General features: G+C 37.8%; 2 protein-coding genes across 3 annotated transcripts in view; one reads left to right on the forward strand and one right to left on the reverse strand.

The window, feature by feature from the left end:
* Positions 1-4,933, reverse strand: part of srrd (SRR1 domain containing) — an 8,793-nt gene extending 3,860 nt beyond the window's left edge. Inside the window, exon 1 of the mRNA XM_083554601.1 lies at positions 4,640-4,933. Within this exon, the coding sequence (XP_083410727.1) occupies positions 4,640-4,779 (140 nt within the window). The 5' untranslated portion in view covers positions 4,780-4,933. The remainder of the gene's footprint in view (positions 1-4,639) is intronic.
* A 460-nt stretch (positions 4,934-5,393) lies between these two features.
* On the forward strand, positions 5,394-19,953 carry rad9b (RAD9 checkpoint clamp component B). 2 transcript variants are annotated; one of them, XM_083554547.1, is made up of 12 exons: positions 5,394-5,706; positions 5,806-5,870; positions 5,981-6,051; positions 12,299-12,436; positions 13,683-13,797; positions 13,994-14,093; positions 14,680-14,786; positions 14,873-14,973; positions 16,040-16,104; positions 16,181-16,303; positions 19,191-19,404; positions 19,597-19,953. In XM_083554547.1, the coding sequence occupies exons 2-12, from the start codon at positions 5,837-5,839 to the stop codon at positions 19,735-19,737; spliced, it is 1,209 nt and encodes a 402-aa protein (XP_083410673.1). In that variant the 5' UTR covers positions 5,394-5,706; positions 5,806-5,836; the 3' UTR covers positions 19,738-19,953. The 2 variants fall into 2 exon arrangements, with proteins under 2 accessions (XP_083410673.1, XP_083410674.1); XM_083554548.1 differs by having other exon boundaries at positions 5,394-5,870.
* The last annotated feature ends 1,110 nt before the right edge of the window (positions 19,954-21,063 follow it).

A 21,063-nucleotide genomic window follows, 5' to 3' on the forward strand; every position in this document is an offset into this window, starting at 1 on the left:
AGCACCTGTTTGAACTCTTTTTGACCAAAGAGCTGTCAAAGGACACCAAAAACAAAATTGTAGACTTGCACCAGTCTGGGAAGACTGAATCTGCAATAGGTAAGCAGCTTGGTGTGAAGAAATCAACTGTGGGAGCAATTATTAGAAAATGGGAGACATACAAGACCACTGATAATCTCCCTCGATCTGGATCTCACCCCGTGGGGTCAAAATGATCACAAGAACAATGAGCAAAAATCCCATATCCAAACGGGGGGCCTAGTGAATGACCTGCAGAGAGCTGGGACCAAAGTAACAAAGACATCATGCTTTGGGTCTGTTTTTCTGCAAAGGGACCAGGACGACTGATCCTTGTAAAGATAAGAATGAATAGGGCCATGTATCGTGAGATTTTAAGTAAAAACCTCCTTCCATCAGCAAGGGCATTGAAGATGAAACGTGGCTGGGTCTTTTAGCATGACAATAATCGTAAACACACCGCCCGGGCAACAAAGGAGTGGCTTCGTAAGAAGCATTTCAAGGTCCTGGAGTGGCCTAGCCAGTCTCCAGATCTCAACCCCATAGAAATTCTTTGGAGGGAGTTGAAAATCCGTGTTGCCCAGCAACAGCCCCAAAACATAACTGCTCTAGAGGAGATCTGCATGGAGGAATGGGCCAAACTACCAGCAACAGTGTGTAAAAACCTTGTGGGGACTTACAAAAAACGTTTGATCTTGGTCATTGCCAACAACATTTGCATGTTTGTCACACTTTAATGTTTCAGATCATCAAACTAATTTAAATATTAGTAAAAGAAAAGTGAACACAACATGCAGTTTTTAAATGAAGGTTTTTATTATTGAGGAAAAACAAAATCCAAAACTACATGGCCCTGTGTGAAAAAGTGTTCGCTCCCTAAACCTAATAACTGGTTGGGCTACCCTTAGCAGCAACAACTGCAATCAAGCGTTTGTGATAACTTGCAATGAGTCTTGTACAGTGCTGTGGAGGAATTTTGGTCCATTCATCTATGCAGAATTGTTGTAAATCAGCCACATTGAAGGGTTTTCGAGCATGAACCACCTTTTTAAGGTCATGCCACATCATCTCAATAGGATTTAGGTCAGGACTTTGATTAGGCCACTCCAAAGTCTTCATTTTGTTTTTCTTTAGCCATTTAGAGGTGGACTTGCTGGTGTGTTTTGGATCATTGTCTTGCTGCAGAAACCAAGTTCGCTTCAGCTTGAGGTCACGAACACATGGCCGGACATTCTCCTTCAGGATTTCTTGGTAAACAGCAGAATTCATGGTTCCATTTATCACAGCAATCTTCCAGGTCCTGAAGCAGCAAAACAGCCCCAGACCATCACACTACCACCACCATATTTTACTGTTGATATGATGTTCTTTTTCTGAAATGCGGTGTTACTTTAAGCCAGACGTAATGGGACCCACACCCTCCAAAAAGTTAAACTTTTGTCTCCTCAGTCCACAGAGTATTTTCCCAAAAGTCTTGGGGATCATTAAGATGTTTTCTGGCAAAATTAAGATTATGATCTTTTTGCTCAGCAGCGGTTTTCATCTTGGAACTCTGACATGCAGACCATTTTTGCCCAGTATCTTTCTTATGGTGGAGTCATAAACACTGACCTTAACTGCGGCAAGTGAGGCCTGCAGTTATTTGGATGTTGTTGTGGGGTCTTTTGTGACCTCTTGGATGAGTCATTGCTGTGCTCTTGGGGTAATTTTGGTCGGCCGGCCACTCCTGGGAAGGTTCTCCACAGGCCGGTCCTATGTAAAAGATTTCTTGATTGCGAACATGTGTGGCAGTAGTCAGGCCTGGGTGTGGCTAGAGAAATTTAACTCAGGTGTGATAAACCACAGTTTTTATGGAGGGCAAACACTTTCACACAGGGCCATGGAGTTTTAGAAACTGCATGTTGTGTTTACTTGTGTTATCTTTTACTAATATTTAAATTAGTTTGATGATTTGAAACATTTAAATGTGACAAACATGCAAAAAATTAAGAAATCAGGAAGGGGGCTTCATAGAGTAGCTTCATAGAGCAGCATGTCTTCTAATTACTGCTCCTTGTACAGTGGCATGTTAAGTATTATTCACAAGCTATTGCTTCATGAGCAATGCATGCATGCAAATTGAATATATGAGGATATGGATGAGGTGTTAAGAAAAAGAAAAGTGATGGTATTATAGAAATGTATTTGGTGGGAGGCAAAAATTGCAATGGAGACTCTCTCTCTCTCTCTCTCTCTCTCTCTCTCTCTCTCTCTCTCTTTCTCTCTCTCTCTCACACACACTCACTTACTCACGCAGCTAGTGACACACACACAGACACACACACAGACACACACACAGACACACACACAGACACACACACAGACACACACACAGACACACACACAGACACAGACAGACACAGACAGACACAGACAGTGGACGTCTATTCAGCATTTAGTAGAGTGGATGCACGCAAGGCAGGTGGCCCAGACGGCATACCGGGATGTGTTCTCACAGCATGCGCTGGACAACTGGCAAAGGTTTTTACTGACATTTTTAACCTGTCACTGGCCCAAACCACGGTTCCTACATGCCTGAAGACCACAACCAACATACCTGTGTCTCTCAGCTGCCGAATGCCTGAATGACTTTTGCCCAGTTGCACTCACCCCTATCGCTATGAAGTGCTTTGAGAAGCTGGTCCTGAATCACCTCACTGTGGGCCTACCACCTACACTGGACCCACACTAGTTTGCCGATCAGGTCGACAGAGGATGCAGTTTCCACGGCTCTTCATTCAGCGCTCACCTACCTGGATAAAAGCAACACCTACATCAGAATGCTGTTCATTGACTTTAGCTCTGCGTTCAATACAGTCCTCCCCACTGTACTGATCACTAAGCTCAGTTACCTGGGTATCTGCACCTCCACTTGCAGATGGATTCTGGACTTTCTCACCAACAGACCTAAATCTGTTAGGTTGGGAACAAGATATCCTCAACCCTCATTTTGAACATTGGCATCCCACAGGGCTGTGTTCTGAGCCCACTACTCTACTCCCTCTTCACCCACGATTGTGCTCCTCTGTATAACTCCAACATCTTCATCAAGTATGCAGATGACACCACCGTGGTCGGCCAGATCGACAACAACGATGAATCGGCCTACAGGGAAGAGATCCGAAGTCTGACAGCATGGTGACCTGACCCTCAACACCACAAAGACTAAAGAGCTCATCGTGGACTTTCGGAAATCCAACAGCAGGAGACATCTACCAGTCAACATCAATGGAACTGAGGTAAAGCAAGTCTCCAGCTTTACGTTCCTGGGACTTCACATCTCTGAGGATCTGTCCTGGCAGCAGAACCATTCAGCTCTTGTTAAGAAAGCACAACAACGCCTGTACTTTTTGAGAAGTCTCAAGAAAGCTCATCTGTCCCCAGGGATTTCAACGAGTTTCTACCGCTGCATCATTGAGAGCATCCTAAACAACTCCATCAATGTATGGCTTCACAAACGTAAAGCCCTGCAAAGGGTGGTCAAAACCGCCCAACGCATCACTGGCACCCAACTACCTGCCATTGAACACCTTCACCACAGCAGATGTCTGCGCAGAGCTCACAACATTATTAAGGACTCTTCACATCCCAGTCATAAACTGTTTAACCTCCTTCCTTCAAGAAGGAGATACAGGAATTTATGCACCAGAACCAGCAGGTTCAGGACAGCTTTTTTCCATCCACCATCATACTACTGAACTCTACACTACACCGCTAGAGCACTAAAAAATAAATAAATAAATAAATAAACCCCAAAACAAAACACTGTATATAACCTCTGTACTATACATGTACATATTACATAGTATATATTTTTTACTCCTCATTACATCTGCACTATTTTATCTATGTATATTTATATCCCTACTGTACATTCTGCCCAACATTTCACATTCATGTATGTGTATATAATGTGTTTATATGTTTATATATATATATATATATATATATATATATATATATATATATATATATATATATATATACATATATATATATATATATATATAGTAGACTGTTTATTTAGCTTGCACATTTCTTAAATGCCATGATCTTATAACCTTTCACTTCTGCACATTTCCTCTTCAATGCCATAGCCTTAGAACCATTTGTCTGTACTTCTTAATGATATCCACACATCTCTGCACTGTTATAGCCTTTATATTTATTTACTGTAGACCAGTATTATCAATATTGATACCAGTACCAGTATGCTTGAAAGTCATCATTAGTATTAAATAGAGCAAAATAGACTGGACTTCTCTACATTTATTTAAAAATATTAATAATTACTTTAAAAAATGTCATTAATTAAACAAACTTTAAACAAAATTTTATGGTCACACAAACCATATTAAAAGGATCATATATATATTTTCTACATGTCCTCCTATTACAGGTTTTTATAAAAATAAAAAAAAACAGAATGTTGATATTTTTTCGCTTGACTAAAATAGTTTCTCTACCCGTTAAGTAAATGTTAAAATCCCCAGGAGGAAACGATCTTTTCTTCTGAGAATCAATACAATACATATTATGAAAGTATCAACACTGTATGATAGATCTACCCATCTATACTCACATCGCCTCGGTTATTCTGTATTTATCCCTCTCTCGGTCCAGGCACTCGTGGGTTTGTTGCTTTTCCGATTGAGGAAGTTTCGCTTTGCGGGCTCTTCCTTTGCCGCGCCGTACACACTGCCACTCACTACTGTCCGCCATCAGGGTCACCAAGGACAACTCATTCAACACGACTGTCCATCATCACTGAGCGTCCTTCTCTCCTACAAGTCTAAACTACATCAGAAATCAAGATTGTCCTGTATAGAAGCCACATTTCATCTCCATGCCTTACCTGGACTCCGTGTTACATTTAAATCCTTCCCACCCACACTTTTATAGTTCCTAGCTTTAAAATTTTCACCGTTTATTTCCCAGAAAGACTTCAAATTAATAAGTGCCTTTATTGCATGTTGAGCTACATCACTCATAAACGAGTTATGAAGGTAATATACTGAACGAGCAACTTTTTCTCCTGTGCACAGCATTCAGGGAATTCTTGATGTATATGTATATTGCCATCGTGTTATAGCGCCATCTAGAGGGGCAAGGTAGTTCTGAATCTTATAAAGACCTTTTTTTTTTTTTTACGGACCGGGGTGGGGGGGGTCACCGCGCAATAACGCATGTATCATATTACTTGTATACATATTTCATGATTTAATTATTAATTTATTGATTGCATATATAATGAAAATGTAACTGCAGAATCAGTGCGAGCTTTATTTATCGAGAAAAAAAAAACAACAACACTCAAACAAGTACGGGAAATTGGCATAGGCGGAAATAAAAATAAATACATACAAAGCAAAACACTGCGAAAGTCAATAAAATGGAAATAAAGAACTAATTATTTATAAAAAATCTAACGTTTTTATTCGCGCTCTGCGGCCTGTTACCAAATAATCCACCGCTGCTTGAAAACTACTTTTCGAGTTAATGGTGGAGCTGAGGCACGTGATCCACCAGGTGGCGCTCGGAACACTACTCCTCGAGGGCGCTCGAGCGATCTTGACCTTTTTTTCTAATGCTAACATTCTAACTGCTAGCGGTCGTGGTGGTTAAGTAGAGACGTTTTAAACATTTAAAGTAATTGAATGCTTTAAAACGTAACTCATCTGTGTTATTCATTTTGCAGTTATAGTTGGTTAAACAGGCTAATTATCTAATGCTAATGTTACTTAACAGAACAGCGGCCTGTTGATGATCATACACCAAAATGAAGTGCGTCATTGAAGGAAATGGCGTCAAAGGTAAGATTCATATTTCACTCTTACTCTCTCAGTGAGACAGAGGCTTATATTAATCATGCTGTGTTCTGTTCCTGTCTTGTGTGTCCTAAACATATCTGTGTTTCTGTCAGTTTTTGGAAAGGCAGTTCATGCTCTGTCCCGGGTTGGTGAGGAAATCTGGTTGGACCCACTGGAAAAAGGGGTAACATCCAACATCTACCACATCCTGACTCAATCAATACAGTATTCCTTACAGTCAATAAGATTTATTTGAAAAATGAGCAAAAATATATATCTTATATGTACAATAATGAACATATAATGAATGAAAGGTTGTAGTTCATATTCTCATGAATGTTAATTTGAGGTCAGTTAAAAGTTAAAACGTCCTTCAGATGGTAGAGAAAACCAGGTTTGGGGAATTTCCTGCTGCTTTGCTACTGCGTGCATGGCCGGCAAATGCCATGTATAAGCTCAAGATATCTTATCTCAGATACACTATATAGACAAAAGTATTGGGACACCTGACTTTCCCAGTTATATGTGGTAGCCTGAAATTTTGCGTTAATTTAAACTAAACCTGCTCCAGCATGACAATGCCCCTGTGTGCAAAGCAGCCTCCATGAAGATATGCATTACATGCTTTGGAGTGGAAGATCTCCTGCTATAGATCTCCGATCTCAAACCTACCTACCACCTTTGGCACCCCAGGCCTCCAAACCTTACCTACATCGGTATCTGACTTTACTAAAACCCTTGTGTCTGAATAAGCACAAATCACAAGTACACTCCAAAATCAATGCTCAAAAAACATGACCAGGTGTCCACAAACATTTGGCAATATAGTGTTTTATCATGCTAGTTAGTCACTAACTTTTCCCATTCCAATTACATCAACAATCGGATGGAAGAAAGCAGACAAATGATCTATTTACCATTAATTAACATTCCTTTATTGCTACCTGTTTCCCTTTTCCTACCACAGATAGAAAAGAACGCTTCATGATCTATTATACTTTATGATCTGATGCTGTGATCCGGTTTGGTTGCAGTTTATATATTTTTTTTACACTTCTTGTAATTGCCTGATTTATTATATGGACAAAAGTATTGGGACACCTGAATTTTCCAGTCATATTTAATTCAATTCAATTCAATTCATTTTTATTTGTATGGCGCTTTTAACAATGAACATTGTCTCAAAGCAGCGTTACACAGATATTGTGGTGATTAAAATTGAATATGTTCTTTATAAGTAAGTTTGTCCCTGATGAGCGAGCCGGTGGTGACTATGGCGAGGAAAAACTCCCCGAGATGGCATAAGGAAGAAACCTTGAGAGGAACCAGACTCAAGAGGGAACCCATCCTCATCTGGGTTGCACCGAATTTATAGCAGATATACGATGTTGCAGGGTACAGTGATGGTGATCAGAAGCGAAAAGTAGCCCTGAGTCAATGTAGCCGTCTGTTGACATTAACTACAGTCCAATCTATCCTCAAAGCACCCGTTCCTACTCTGGAATTTCATGGATGAGAAACCGTCCCAAGCTGCACAGAGTGGCCTCCAGTCGAAGCGAACACTATCCAGAGGCAGGCCTGGATGAAGTGGGAAGATCCACAGAGAAAAGAGGGGAAGGAACAGTGGTCAATGGAACCTCAGGAGCAAGTTTAACTCGACCAAGAGAGAGAGAGAGGGGGAGAGAAGAGGTGTGACAGGAAGAGAAGGATATGAATTATTATGTGTCTTTATTGTTGTATGAAAGTTAATGACATTGTGCAGTTTGGACTCCGGCAAGACTCGCTATGGCAGCATAACTAAAAGGGAAAACCAGAAGGTAACACCGACATGAGGGATCTCTGGGATAAGAAACAACCCACCACACCACGGTCAACAAACCTGAGTGAACGTGTGAATGTGAGGGGACGACAGCATACAAATATACCAGTTCACCAAACACTCTATGTCAATGTTCCCTCCAGATCTGCTCCTTTACCTAAGAAAAGGCTTGACTAAATAAATACGTTTTCAACCTCAACGTGAACACTGAGACTGTGTCTGAGTTCCGAACACTGATTGGAAGGTTGTTCCATAACTGTGGGGCTTTATAAGAGAAAGATCTGCCCCCTGCTGTTGTCTTCATTATTTGAGGTACCAACAAATAGCCTGCACCTTTTGATCTACGTAGGCGTGGAGGATCATACTGGTACAGAAGTTCACTCAGAGACCGTTAAGTGCTTTATACGTCAGTAGTAGTATTTAATAATCAATGCGAGATTTGATAGGGAGCCAGTGTAGACTGATTAAAACAGGGGTGATGTGGTCATATTTTCTAGATCTAGTGAGGACTTTTGCTGCTGCATTCTGAACTAACTGAAGCTTATTTATGCACTTACTCAAACACCCAGACAGTAAAGCGTTACAGTAGTCTAATCTAGATGTAACAAAAGCATGAACTAGTTTTTCTGCATCCTGTAACAACGTCATATTTCTATTTTTAGCAATATTTCTAAGGTGAAAGAAGGCGATCCTGGTGATATTATTCACGTGAGCCTCAAAGGAAAGACTTGGGTCAATAATCACACCAAGGTCTTTGACAGCCGTACACACTGAAACAGAAACACCATCCAGAGATGCTACGTAATCAGAAAGTTTGCTTCTAGCTGCATGTGGTCCTAGTAAAAGTACTTCCGTCTTATCTGAGTAGAGCAGAAGAAAGTTATCAAGCATCCACTTTCTAATGTCCTTTACACACTCCTCAACATTGTTAAGCTGATCTCTTTCATCTGGCTTTGCTGAAATATACAGCTGTGTATCATCAGCATAGCAATGAAAGCAAATACCATGTTTATGTATAATTTCACCCAGAGGCAGCATATATAAAGAGAAAAGCAGTGGGCTTAAGACAGATCCTCGCGGAACACCAAACTTTATCTCAGCGAGTGTGGAGAACTCACCATTTACATCAACAAACTGATAGCGATCAGTCAAATAAGACCTAAGCCAAGAGAGAGCCGTTCCCTTTATTCCAACAACGTTCTCAAGTCTAGCAAGTAGTATAGTATCATCAATGGTGTCAAAAGCTGCACTGAGGTCAAGCAAAACAAGTAAAGAGACAAAACCCTGATCAGAGGCCAATAACAGGTCATTTACCACCTTAACAAGCCCCGTCTCTGTGCTATGATGAGGCCTAAATCCTGACTGATACATTTAAAAGTTTTTATTCATAAGTAGGTGTGAGCATAACTGCTGTGCTACAACATTTTCTAAAATTTTGGATATAAAGGGGAGATTTGATATTGGCCTGTAGTTGGACAGCTGACATGGGTTAAGGTCAGGTTTCTTAATTAGGGTAATTAAGTAATTAAGTAATTCTCATGAATAGGAGTGAAGCTTTGTAATTGATTGTCAGTTATAATTACACTGCTGTTTACAAGATTACTTGTAGAATAATTTGGATTTATATTAATCGTCTGAATTTTTTGCCTGATGTTTTCAACTTTATTATTAAAAAAGTTCATGAAACCATTACTACCTATTGATGGTGTGCATGTTAGTGCAGTGCTTTTATTTCCTGTTAATTTTGCTACCGTGCTGAATAAAAATCTAGGATTACGCTTTTTATTTTCTATAAGGGTGGAGAAAAGAGATTTTCTATAATTTAGGAGGCTCTCCTTCCATGCTATTTGAAATACTGTTAATTTTGTTTGATGCCATTTACGTTCTAATTACGTTCTAATCTAAATGTTAACAACAAATTAAGAGTGTGTCCACCACTATGAGTGGGTCCTATAACATCATTCTGATTAAGAAAGTTAATTCCAACTAAATCTAGAATGGACACAACTGCTGCTCTTAAGGAGTCTTCCTGATTATCAAAATGAATATTAAAGGCACCAACAATTAATGCTTTGTCTAAAGAAGTAGCTAAATTTGTGATGAAATCTGCAAATTTTATGAGAAAATCATAGTAGGGCCCTGGGCGTCTATAAATAATAATTAATGGAATTGACTGACTGGACCTGCTTGTGGACACTGAATATTTTATGTTGGTTTAAAGAACATCAAATGCTTAGATTATTATAATAAATAGCTGCGACTCCGTCCTCTGCCATTTAGACGTGGTTGGTGTATGTAACTATACCCAGGAGGACTTGCTTCATTTAATGCTACATATTCATTCGGTTTAATCCACGTTTCTGTCAAACACATTATTTTAAACTCCTGGTCGGTAATAATTTAGTTTATAGTAAGCGCTTTTGACGTGAGAGATCTAATACTCAGCAATTCTATCTTTAGATCAGAGGTGCTGGCTGTGCGTTCAGTCCTATTTAATTGAATGTTAATCAGGTTACTTAAACAGACTTTCTGAGAATTCCTAAATTTTCCTACATCACAGTCTTAATTTGATGGATCCTGAGTGACGACTCTGTGCAGCTAGCAGACGGTTGGTTTGAGACTATGACCTATACTACAAGAAATGAGAGCAGCACCCTCCCGAGTGGGATGGATACCGTCCCGCCCTAACAGGCCAGCCTTGCCCTCAAAATTGCTCCAATTATTTATAAAGACCACATTGTTTTTGGAGCACCACCCGGGCATCCAGCAGTTCAGCGACCATAACCTGCTGTAGGCTACATCGCCACGTCGCATTGGGATGGGGCCTGAGCATGTTACTGCATTGGACATTGCCTTTGCTAATTTACACACCCCTATAATATTACTCTTAGTAACCTCTCACTGTCAAAGGTGTATATCATTAGCTCCTGTGTAAAAAACCTTAGAGATCTTAGAGAACCTGTGCTTTCCTAAAAACCTAAGCTGTCCGGCGCTTCTCTGTCAAAGAGCAAACTAGCTTACACTTCTCACAGATAAAATTATCGCTAACAACGGTGCGATAGTCCTTCTTCAAATTAGTTATAGTAAAGGTATGGGCACACAGCTGTGCAGGATGACTTAAGATGTGATAGAATTACATTTTGCCTTCACTCAGAGATACAAACCTTTTCCAGCATGACAACCGTACACAAAATGTTATTGTATTGTATTGTATTCAGCATTGTTAATTGCCAAGAAGAAGTGCAGTTTATTATTATTCATATTTGTCATTAACATTTGAACAGATTAAATTTTTTAAACAATTTTGTATAAAATTCCTGCTTGGTTAAATATTATATAAAATATATAATACAAAATGTAATAGTTTACATTTGTTAGACCCCATTTGGGTAATACAAATGTGTGTGTTTGTGTGTGTGTGTGTGTGTGTGGGTTTTAAATTTAAATATAACATTTTCTAAAGGTATGATCTACTTAACTGTTCTACTTATGTAAGCATACTTTAAAAAATTTCTTCATTCTTTAAATGCTTCAATTTTTTAATCCATCAATTTGTGGAATTGTCAGGATTTTCTCTTTTTAAGAGAAATTCTTGAATCTAGACGTAAAACAAAGTTAAACTTAAAGACGTAAAAAAAAAAAAAAAAAAAGCGCTAGGAAGAGCACTATCGATTCAAATTTTTTTTCAAGATCGATTTTTTTTTTATTTCACTGCAAAGTTGTATCCTGCGAATAATATGTTTGTGACAAATAAACAAAGTTAATTTAAATAAAAGAATCCATAGCTCTAGCATTGGTTGCTAGCCACTTTCTGATTCCTATTGATTCTTAGATTTTCATGCATGTGCAAACAAACCTTATTTCCGGTACGGAGTAAGAAGCTACAATGACACTGCACTAACTTTAGTTCCTTTTTTAAACCCCTGGCTTTGTTGTGTGTTTTCAAGTTTCATAATATATTTTTTTCAAATGCTCAAAGCGATCAAAGTGACTAAACAAACTTGTGGTCCTCCAATTTACACATTCCTGAAGAAAATCTGATTTTTTACTATGTTCTGCACGTAAAAAGTATTGCATCCGGAACACGTGTACTAAACCGAAAGCCTTGTAGCAAAGAAATTCTGATTGGAATAGGTGTACTGTTACACCCCTAACCTCAACGCTAATGAACACTTTTGGAACAAATCGGACCACTCACTGCACCCCAGGCCTCCTCACACTATCAGTATTTGGCTTTACTAATTGTGAATCACTACCTGAATGATCACAAATCTCTAAAAGAGTGGAGGTTATTATAACAGCAGTTACAAACAAAATTTGGAAAAAGCTCATACAAATCTTATGGTCAGGTGTCCAACATTTGTCCATATATTAAATCCACTGTCTAACCCATCCACCCACTTTGACAGATCCTTAATGATAATTGCATAAGGTTTTGGAAAATTTGATTTGTATTGTATTGTATTCAGCATTGTTAATTGACAAGAAATGGAGAGGCAAACATTATATTTAAACATATATTTATAAACCACATCATTGAATCAAACAAATAAAAAAAAAAATTTAAATAATGCTAATATATGGTCTTTTCTCCTGTTTTCACACTTCAAAGCTTGCTGTAAGGACCGTGAACAAGGCCCATTCGGCGTATGCTTGTTTCCTCTTCTCTCCCATGTTCTTTCAGCATTATACCTCGATGTCAGACCAACTGCAGGATAATAAGTATGCAAAATGCAAAGTATCCTTAAAGGTATATACAAAAATCAATCTGTGCACAATATCTTAGTATTTCCAAATAAAACACACTTGTACAAAAATGGACAGAACATGAATTCGTGGATTAGCAAACTGGAGAAATGTCCCGTGCTTGCCCCATGTTCCATTTTATCTTAAGCCTGTAACTAGTTTAAAAATTATATTGGGAATTATTTGTATTAATGCACAATACAGACTAATAATTCTCCCCCTTGCATTCCCTAGTTCACTGCTGAAAGTGCTTTTCTACCTTAAACAGAATTGCACAGTGAAATATAATCTCTTTGTGGTGTGAATTGCTTTTAAATGTTGATTACATTGACTTATGGCATAAAGTAAGCACTTATGCATTTGAAAGATATTCCATTTAAAAGATTCCCTGCTGATTATTTTTCACTAAACAGATCATGTGAAATAAGAGCAACGCACTGAAGGTTTTGCTTTGCAGTGTGGCATTTTAGACATCACAAAGAAAAACAGTTAATGCTTATGTACTGCTTTTAAAAGACTGTGGTAACATTGAATATTGATGTTCTATAGTGCTACAAAAAATAAATGTATATTGACCAAGTGATTTTTGAACACAATAGGCCCAAATGTTCTGTTTATTTTTGTTATGAAATAGACCCCTAGTAAGCCACATTTAATTTCTAGCATGATTTGCACATTCCTGTCCCTTCATCCTTTTAATCTTTAACTGACAAGATTTATTTTTAGGCCAAATGTAAGATTAAAGTCTTTTCCAACAATGATTTCCACTGATAAACAATACTGTAGTGTAAACATAATTACGGTAAACAAAGAGGAGTGGAGTAATACACAGTGAAATGCCCCAGTGTGCTTATATATAATTTATAAGATTTCTTGGAAAACGTCTCAACCAATCAATCTAACTGATGTAAAATTAATTTCACTGGAGACACTGGAGCTTTTCCCTCTAATATATAGGCTTGTTCATGAGTTTTCATTTCCAACAGTCACTATGGACTAGGGAGTATAGTTTACATGTGTTTTAAAAAAAAATGAAAGGTTTTCATGTGGGCAAATGTGCATAAAAATCAACCCTAATATCCTGTAATCTGCCCCTGCAAAGTTATTTGTCCAAGCTTGTATAACACTGCTCCAGTTTTTGGTGAACTATAAGTAGGCTCAACTAAAATAAAAGTAGTCTCTATTTTAACATTCAATATCTATTAACAGCATTCAGGCAGTTTTAACTTGTTGATGTATGTGTTCTTCAGTCGGTGCTGCCCCTTTTCCGTAGCATCGCCACATTAGAGCGCAGTGTGTACAGATGTGAAATAACCATCAACATCTTGGACAGCAGGGTGGTATTCCAGTTTAAGTGTAGAAATGGTAAGTTGGCTTTAAAGTAATACGTTTTCTGCTGAAATGTAGAGCTCTATCTGCGGCACTAGGGGGCACTGTATACGAGCCTATAAGCACAACAGTTATAGCTCTCACAATGATTATCACTGTGATGCATACACAAGATATTTAGTTGTGTGCTTTATCACATTTAAATGCTTTGCCTGTGTTTTTTAAATTACAGGAATAACCAAGACACATAACTTGGGGTACCAAGTATGTGAAGCTCTACAAGCAGTTTTCCCAGCTAATCTATGCCCGAATAATCTAAAAGCACATCCAAAGTAGGTCTATACCAGTTATATACCTAAGATAATTGCCTTACTTCTTACTTAATAATAATGCACAATAATAATTTTTACTTGTCATCCAGCAAAAAATCATTGTCTGAGATGTTTATGCAGTTTGGAGTCGAAAAAATTCAAAACGGAAGCGCCGCCATTGGCTAGTCGTCGAGTGTAACGAGTTTACATGATGCGCACTGGACTCGGGCGAATTAACTTTCTTTAAGTAGAATGTTTTTTATTATTCATTTTTAAAATGTTTTATTACTTAATACAAAATATTATACACAGTATTTTGATTTGTTTTAGTATATTTTATTGTTTATTTAATAGTATTTATAGCTCTTACATCATTAGGAGATATGCGTATTCAATAACAAACACAAGAACAACTTATGAACAAATTCATGGTACGAACGGTTGTTCGTTTGGTCGTTCGTAGAGTGGGGAACTTCTGTACTTCTTTCTGTAAATCTGCTTTCTGACAATGTCCATTGTTAAAAGCACAATACAAATTATACTGAGTTCAATTATAGTTACATTTTGTTCATAAGATTTTATAGGAGACATTTTGGTATTTTCTCAGACTTCTCAGTGACACAGTGATGCACTTCCCAATCTCACAAGAGGAAATCACACTATCCATATCACCCACTAGAGTGACACTGAAGACTTATGTTGAAGAGGACAATGGTCAGGAGTTTATTTCAGATGTTTTCAGGGTTATATGTAAAAAATAAGTTTCCATCCACTTTCATTTTTTAATTGTTTGCTCACAGATCACATAATGTACACGGAGATGTTTCTTCATCCTGATGAGTTTGACTACTTCCATCTCCGAGTGGAGTCAAATATAACCTTCTGTCTCAAAGAACTAAGGGTATGAACTAATTTGACAGTCATTTATACTTATACATTCGCTTTATCTCTGTAAAGCTGCTTTGAGGAAATGTCCATTGTTAAAAGCGCTATACAAATTTTTAAAATTAATTGAAAAAAATAGAGCTTTGATAAATGTGACATTCCACAATGATAAATGTGACATTGATGCACTTTTTCTACTGTGGTATTTAACACCTTTGAGAATGGCTTCTGTTACTGTAATTTATTATTTCATAGAGACCGTAATGTTTTCTCTCAGTTGAGCGTCAGTGTTAGAAATGATGTTTGACTTTGGTCATATTGTGCATGTAGGAAAAAGTCTAGGGCATGGGGATAGTTGTACATATTTATGTATATATGACATTTCTGTCCAGTGGGCAGTTGCTCAGTTTTTAGAGATTAGCATTATGCTGTAGGTACACAAAAGACATACAGATTATAACCCACAATCATATTATTTTAAATTCATAGGATACACATACTAAACTGGTTTGAATGTGAAATTGTTTTTATTTGGAGATAATGGAACTTCATTTTTGGTTTGGTTTTCGTTTCATCCTAGTTTTCTGATTTTCTAGCCTGATACCCCGTGCTTACGTTACTCATATAACTCCTGACACAGATTTCAGTTTAGTTTAGCTTGGAGTAAGATGTGTGACTCCCAATAGTGATAGAACTCATTACATGTATCTGGACTGGCTGTCCTTGATGGTATCTCTATAGACTCCTGTTTGTATGTCAGTGGCTGATACAGAAAGACAGATGTCTGGACTAGGCTGCATTACTGAAAACTAAACTGTCATAGTGAGTTACAGAGTTGGATAGCACACAGTGTCCGTGACTGATTCCAAGTAAGCAATACGCTTGAATAGAACAAAGTAAGGAAAGGGGTCATACAAGCCTGTATCAGTCAGTATGTTCTAAGAGGTTATATATTGTAGATTGCTGATGTGATGGATTGTTATGTTTTTTTTCTGATGTCCTAGACCTTTAATATGAAGGAGGTTGCTGTAAACAAGACACAGAGAGTTAAATATCATGCACTTATTTTTTTTTTTTTTAAGGGCTTGCTGGCATTTGCAGAATCTCATGGCCTACATGTGTCTGTCCACTTTGGTTCATCTGGAAAGTAAGGGTTCATTTGTTTAGTACAACAAAATAATAAGAAAGAGGTAGACAGTGATGTGTTGAATACACTCTTTTAGTCCTGTGTCATTCAGTTCGGAGGATATGTTGCTGGAAGCTGTAGTAATATTGGCTACACTAGTAGATCCAGCCAGTGAGAATCCATCCCAGGTCTCTGTTGCTCAGGAAGCTCCAGCACGTAGGTATGTGCACTCTTATCTGTAGCAATTTCAGGACTGTGGGGACTTTTTTACTTTGATATGACTATACGAGAAAACACTAACCAAAATCTTTTAGCCACAAATTAGTATGTTGTGTGTTGTGTGGCCACCAATTGTGCAATCTGAATCTACAAAATAATATCTTGTGGGAATGTCATACATAAAATGTAGTACCCAATTAATTATTGCCATCAACAGGTTTAAAAAGTATTTCTACATTGATAAATTAGTTTGACATGGGCCAGTGGCATATCCATATCCAGTGGCATGTTACTCGTATGCCTGCATAGGTTCTTGTGGCATTATTGGTTGAATTATTTTCATGTGCATACAGTCAGGTCCATACATATTTGGACAGTGACACAATATTTAATGTACATATATGCAATCAAGGTGTAGTGTAGAAGTGTGGATTTGCTTTTGATAGCTAGCTGTTCATGGGAACTCTCAATATTTAAAAAAGAATGAATGGCTTGCTGAACTTAAACTCAAACTACAGATAACTACAGTGGATGATCTCAGAATTCATCCCCGGTAAAGAAAAACCCCTGAACGTATAGCCAAGTCAAAAACACTCTGGTGGAGGTAGCCATATCAATGTACAAGTCTACATTAAAGAGATGGCTTCATGAGTGAATACAGAGGGTTTTACCTTAAGATGCAAACTACTGGTAACACAGATCAAACCGAAAGTGTTCACACTGCTTTCACATGCACAAAGAAAAGTAAAACAAACTTTTATTTATCAGACCAGGTCACCTACTTCCATTAGTCCATGACCCAGTCATGATGCTCACATCCTCATTGTAGGTGTTTTCAGTGGTGGACGCGGGTCAGCATGGGTACTCTGGTCGCTACACAGCCCGAAAATATATATTTCTATTCAATATTTTACAAGTAACAACAAATATTTTCTGATGTTCTGTGTTTTCAAGCTAAACATTTATTTCACAATGTTAATTTATTTCACACAAATTTGCAAATCATGATGAAGATTCATAATGACAGACAGCAGCAGACTTTGTTTTTGTTTTTTTTTACCAACGGAGCAAAATAAAAAATTTTTTTGCATGAAATGATCATTACATAAACAAAAACGGCTCATTTCATTTAAATGAGATGCTGAAAGAAATGTTTGTACATTTGCAAACATATTATGCGCATAAACATGCTAATTCTTTTTTAGATATGATGTTCAGAACTGGTTCAGAGACTGTTTCCGCTTGAATTTTTTCTCCTGTGTAATACAGCTGTTCCTGGCTATTGCTGTGCATGATTAAGTTGGGTCATGGTATGGTAAATTAAAAAGATTCTAAATGAGGTTTAAGGTCTACACTCTCTGGTGGCCAATCCATGTGTAAAAATGATGTCTCATGCTCCCTAAACCACTCTTTCACAATTTGAGCCTGATAAATCCTGCATTGTCATCTTGGAATATACCCGTGACATCAGGGAAGAAAAATCCATTGATGGAATACCCTGTTTATTCAACATATTCAGGTAGTCAGCTGATCTGATCCTTTGGGCACATAAAGTTGCTGAACTTAGACCTTAGACCAACTGTAGCAACCCCAGATCACAGCTCTGCCTCCACAAGCTTGTACACTAGGAACTAGGCATGATGGGTGCATCAGTTCATCCGCCTCTCTTCTTACCCTGATGCACCCATCACTCTGGAACAGGGTAAATCTGGACTCATCAGACCACATGACCTTCTTCCATTACTCCAGAGTCCAATCTTTATGTTTCCTTTTTTCAGATTAGCCTCACTGATAAGTGGTATTCTTAAGGCTACACAGCTGTTTAGTCCCAATACCTTGAGTTCCCTTTGTATTGTGCATGTAACAAATGCTCTTGATTTCACTATTAAACATAGCCATGAGTTCTACTTTTGTTTTTTTTTTACGATTTGATTTCACCAAAAGTTTAAGTGATCACCGATCACGATCATTCAAGATTTTTTCCGACCACATTTCTTCCTTGGAGATGATGGTTCCACTATCCTTCCAGTTTTTTATAATGCGCTGGGCAGTTCTTAACCCAATTTTAGTAGCTTTAGCGATCTCCTTAGATGCTTTCTTTGCTTGATGCATGGCAATAATTTGACCTTCTGAAACAGATTCACATCTTTTCCACGACCACAGGACGTGTTGTCCGACATGGTTGTTTAAGAAATAAGAAGCTACTCACTGCAGCAGTTAGGGTTAAATAACTTTTGCCAGCTGAAAAATAATCATCCATGCAGTAATTACTCAAAGTGCTCTTACTTATTTGCTTAGTTAAATCCAGGTGGTAACTTTTCTTTTTTTGGAAGGGCAGTGTAGCAGTGGAAAATTTGGAAATAGTCTAGGGTTCAAAGAAAGAGAAATATGTATTCATGCAAACTGATCTGCATGTTTCACATGAGAGAGTTCATTGTGCATCTCAAAGTTCCATTTCACTTTTCTTCATGTAGTGAGTGACATCTAAATATAGGAACACCTTTTTTTTGGGACACCATTTAAAAATGACCCGCATCATCACTGTCATTTCCGTCTCAGAGTGACCTGGTGGCCTCAACAAATACAATAGAGGCAGCACAAGATACAGAGAAAGAACTCAGTGACAATCTTCCTTGCTTAAAGCACACTACTTCCCTGTCTCATGATAACAAATGCTTCTTAAATAATGCTTGGAAAACTTGATAGATTGCAGAAGGACCCAGAGCAGATATTTTGCCAGTAAGACTCTTCCTGAGTGTAATGTAGTAAATGGTTTATTAAAATATTTTTTTAATGCAATAATAAAATGTTAGAGAAGGTTAAGAAAAAATGTTAAGAATAATTGTAAAAATGTTAGAAATCATTTTGTGTTTAATTCTCATTTACAGTGCAGTCTCTTTGCACAAGGGTCCAGTAGAGATAAAGGCTACTAATGTAGAGCAGGTGGCCTCCAGCCAGGGAAGTCCATTCTTTAGACCAGCTTTCCATATGAGGAGGATTATGCAGCTAGTTGGAGGTGTGGAAGAGAAATCCCAAGCTTGGAAAAATGGAAAAAGCTCTGAATGTGCCCTGACCAAAACAGCAACACCAGACACTTTCAAGGTTTAAAATTTTAAGCATATTTGCCGTTATGACCTATTTTATGATTGTTAGTTTTATTAAAATATGTGCAATTCAAAGTGACAGTAATGCTTGAATTATGACAGATGACCTGATGCATTTCACAACAAAAATGATCCATTATCAGGCTTAAATGAAAGGAAAAGTAATAGCCGTTTTCTTCTCATACACCAGGTCTGTTCTCTGCTTTTTGGGGCCATAGTGCGTGATCAAGATGAAACAAACAAATCTGAACTTCCCAGTTTGGTATATGCTAGTGACACCGATGATGATGTCGGAGACAATTTTTGCAAAGAGGAAGAGGAAGTCAAATAACACCAAATGACAAGTGTAGAGGTTCCAGGGGAGAAATGTATATGTTTTGAACGTGTTCTAAAAACAGTGATATGACTTGTATCTGATCTAGAAATAAATTTTTTAAAAATCTATATGCACATAGACCAATCAGCCATACCTTCAAAACCACTGACAGGTGAAGTGAATAATTACAATGGCACTGTAGAAGGGTATGATATACAACCACAATAAAAAAAAAAATTAAAAAAAAGTAGGGATTCACAAACCCATATTTTAAAATGAGGAAATTTACCATTTTAAGTAAAAAAATAGGATAATCTTGTAACGTGTTAAAAAGGTTTGGACAGAGTTATGTGTAGCACCCCCTTTTCTTTTAATAACCATTTGTATATGTCTGGGAACTGGGGAGTCTAATACAGGATTCACTGCTCAACAGTCCTGGGACTTTTTTGTCATATTTATAATTTCATTATGCACCAAATCTTTTCAATTGTTAATGAAGGCAGGTTAGTTCAACACCCAGACTACTACTAAACCATGCTGTTATAATAGAAGCAGAATGCAATTTAACATCAATATACAACATATATACCTTTCAGCATTATTGGTGTCTTTCCCAATCTGAACTGAAATAAGAATTAATGCACCCTTATACTATCAGGGATACTGACTTTTGAACTGAACACTGATAAGCTGGATGGTTCCTCTACTTTTTAGTGGGGAGGGTGCAGCCTTCATGGTTTCCAAGAAGAATTTCAAATTTGGATTTGTCTGACCACAGAAGAGTTTTCCACTCCATTTTACATTTGCTTTGGCCCAGAGGAGATGGTGGTGTTTCTGGATCATGTTCACATGATTCCTCTTTGCATGATGTTTTAACCTGCATTTGTTGGTGGCACAGTGAACTGTATACACAATGATTTCTGGAGGGATTTCCAAGCAGATGCAGTAATTTCCATTACAGAATCATGCCCATTTTTAATGCAGTGCTACCTGGGGGCCCGAAGATCACGAACAGTCAATAAAGATTTTCCCCCATGTTCCCAACTTTTTTGAGACATATTGCAGCTAAAATGACATTTTCCTAAAAATGGTACATTTCCTCAGTTGAAACATTTTGTTTTCTGTGTTCTTTTGTATATAAAATGGGTTAATTACATTTGCATAGTCACAGACCAGTCAGAGATCTTATAGTGTCCAGGTTTTAATGACATGGCTGGTGTTTGTATAACTCTTTACATATCTTAATTGGAAGTGTTCTAAATGTCTAATTGGTGAAAAAAAAGTTAGAAGTTCAGCATGTGGAGGTGCGAGCTGTCTGCCCCACACTGATGTGATTATTTT

Source organism: Silurus aristotelis (genome assembly GCF_946808225.1).
Source record: "Silurus aristotelis genome assembly, chromosome: 11".
NCBI classification, from domain to species: Eukaryota; Metazoa; Chordata; class Actinopteri; order Siluriformes; family Siluridae; genus Silurus; species Silurus aristotelis.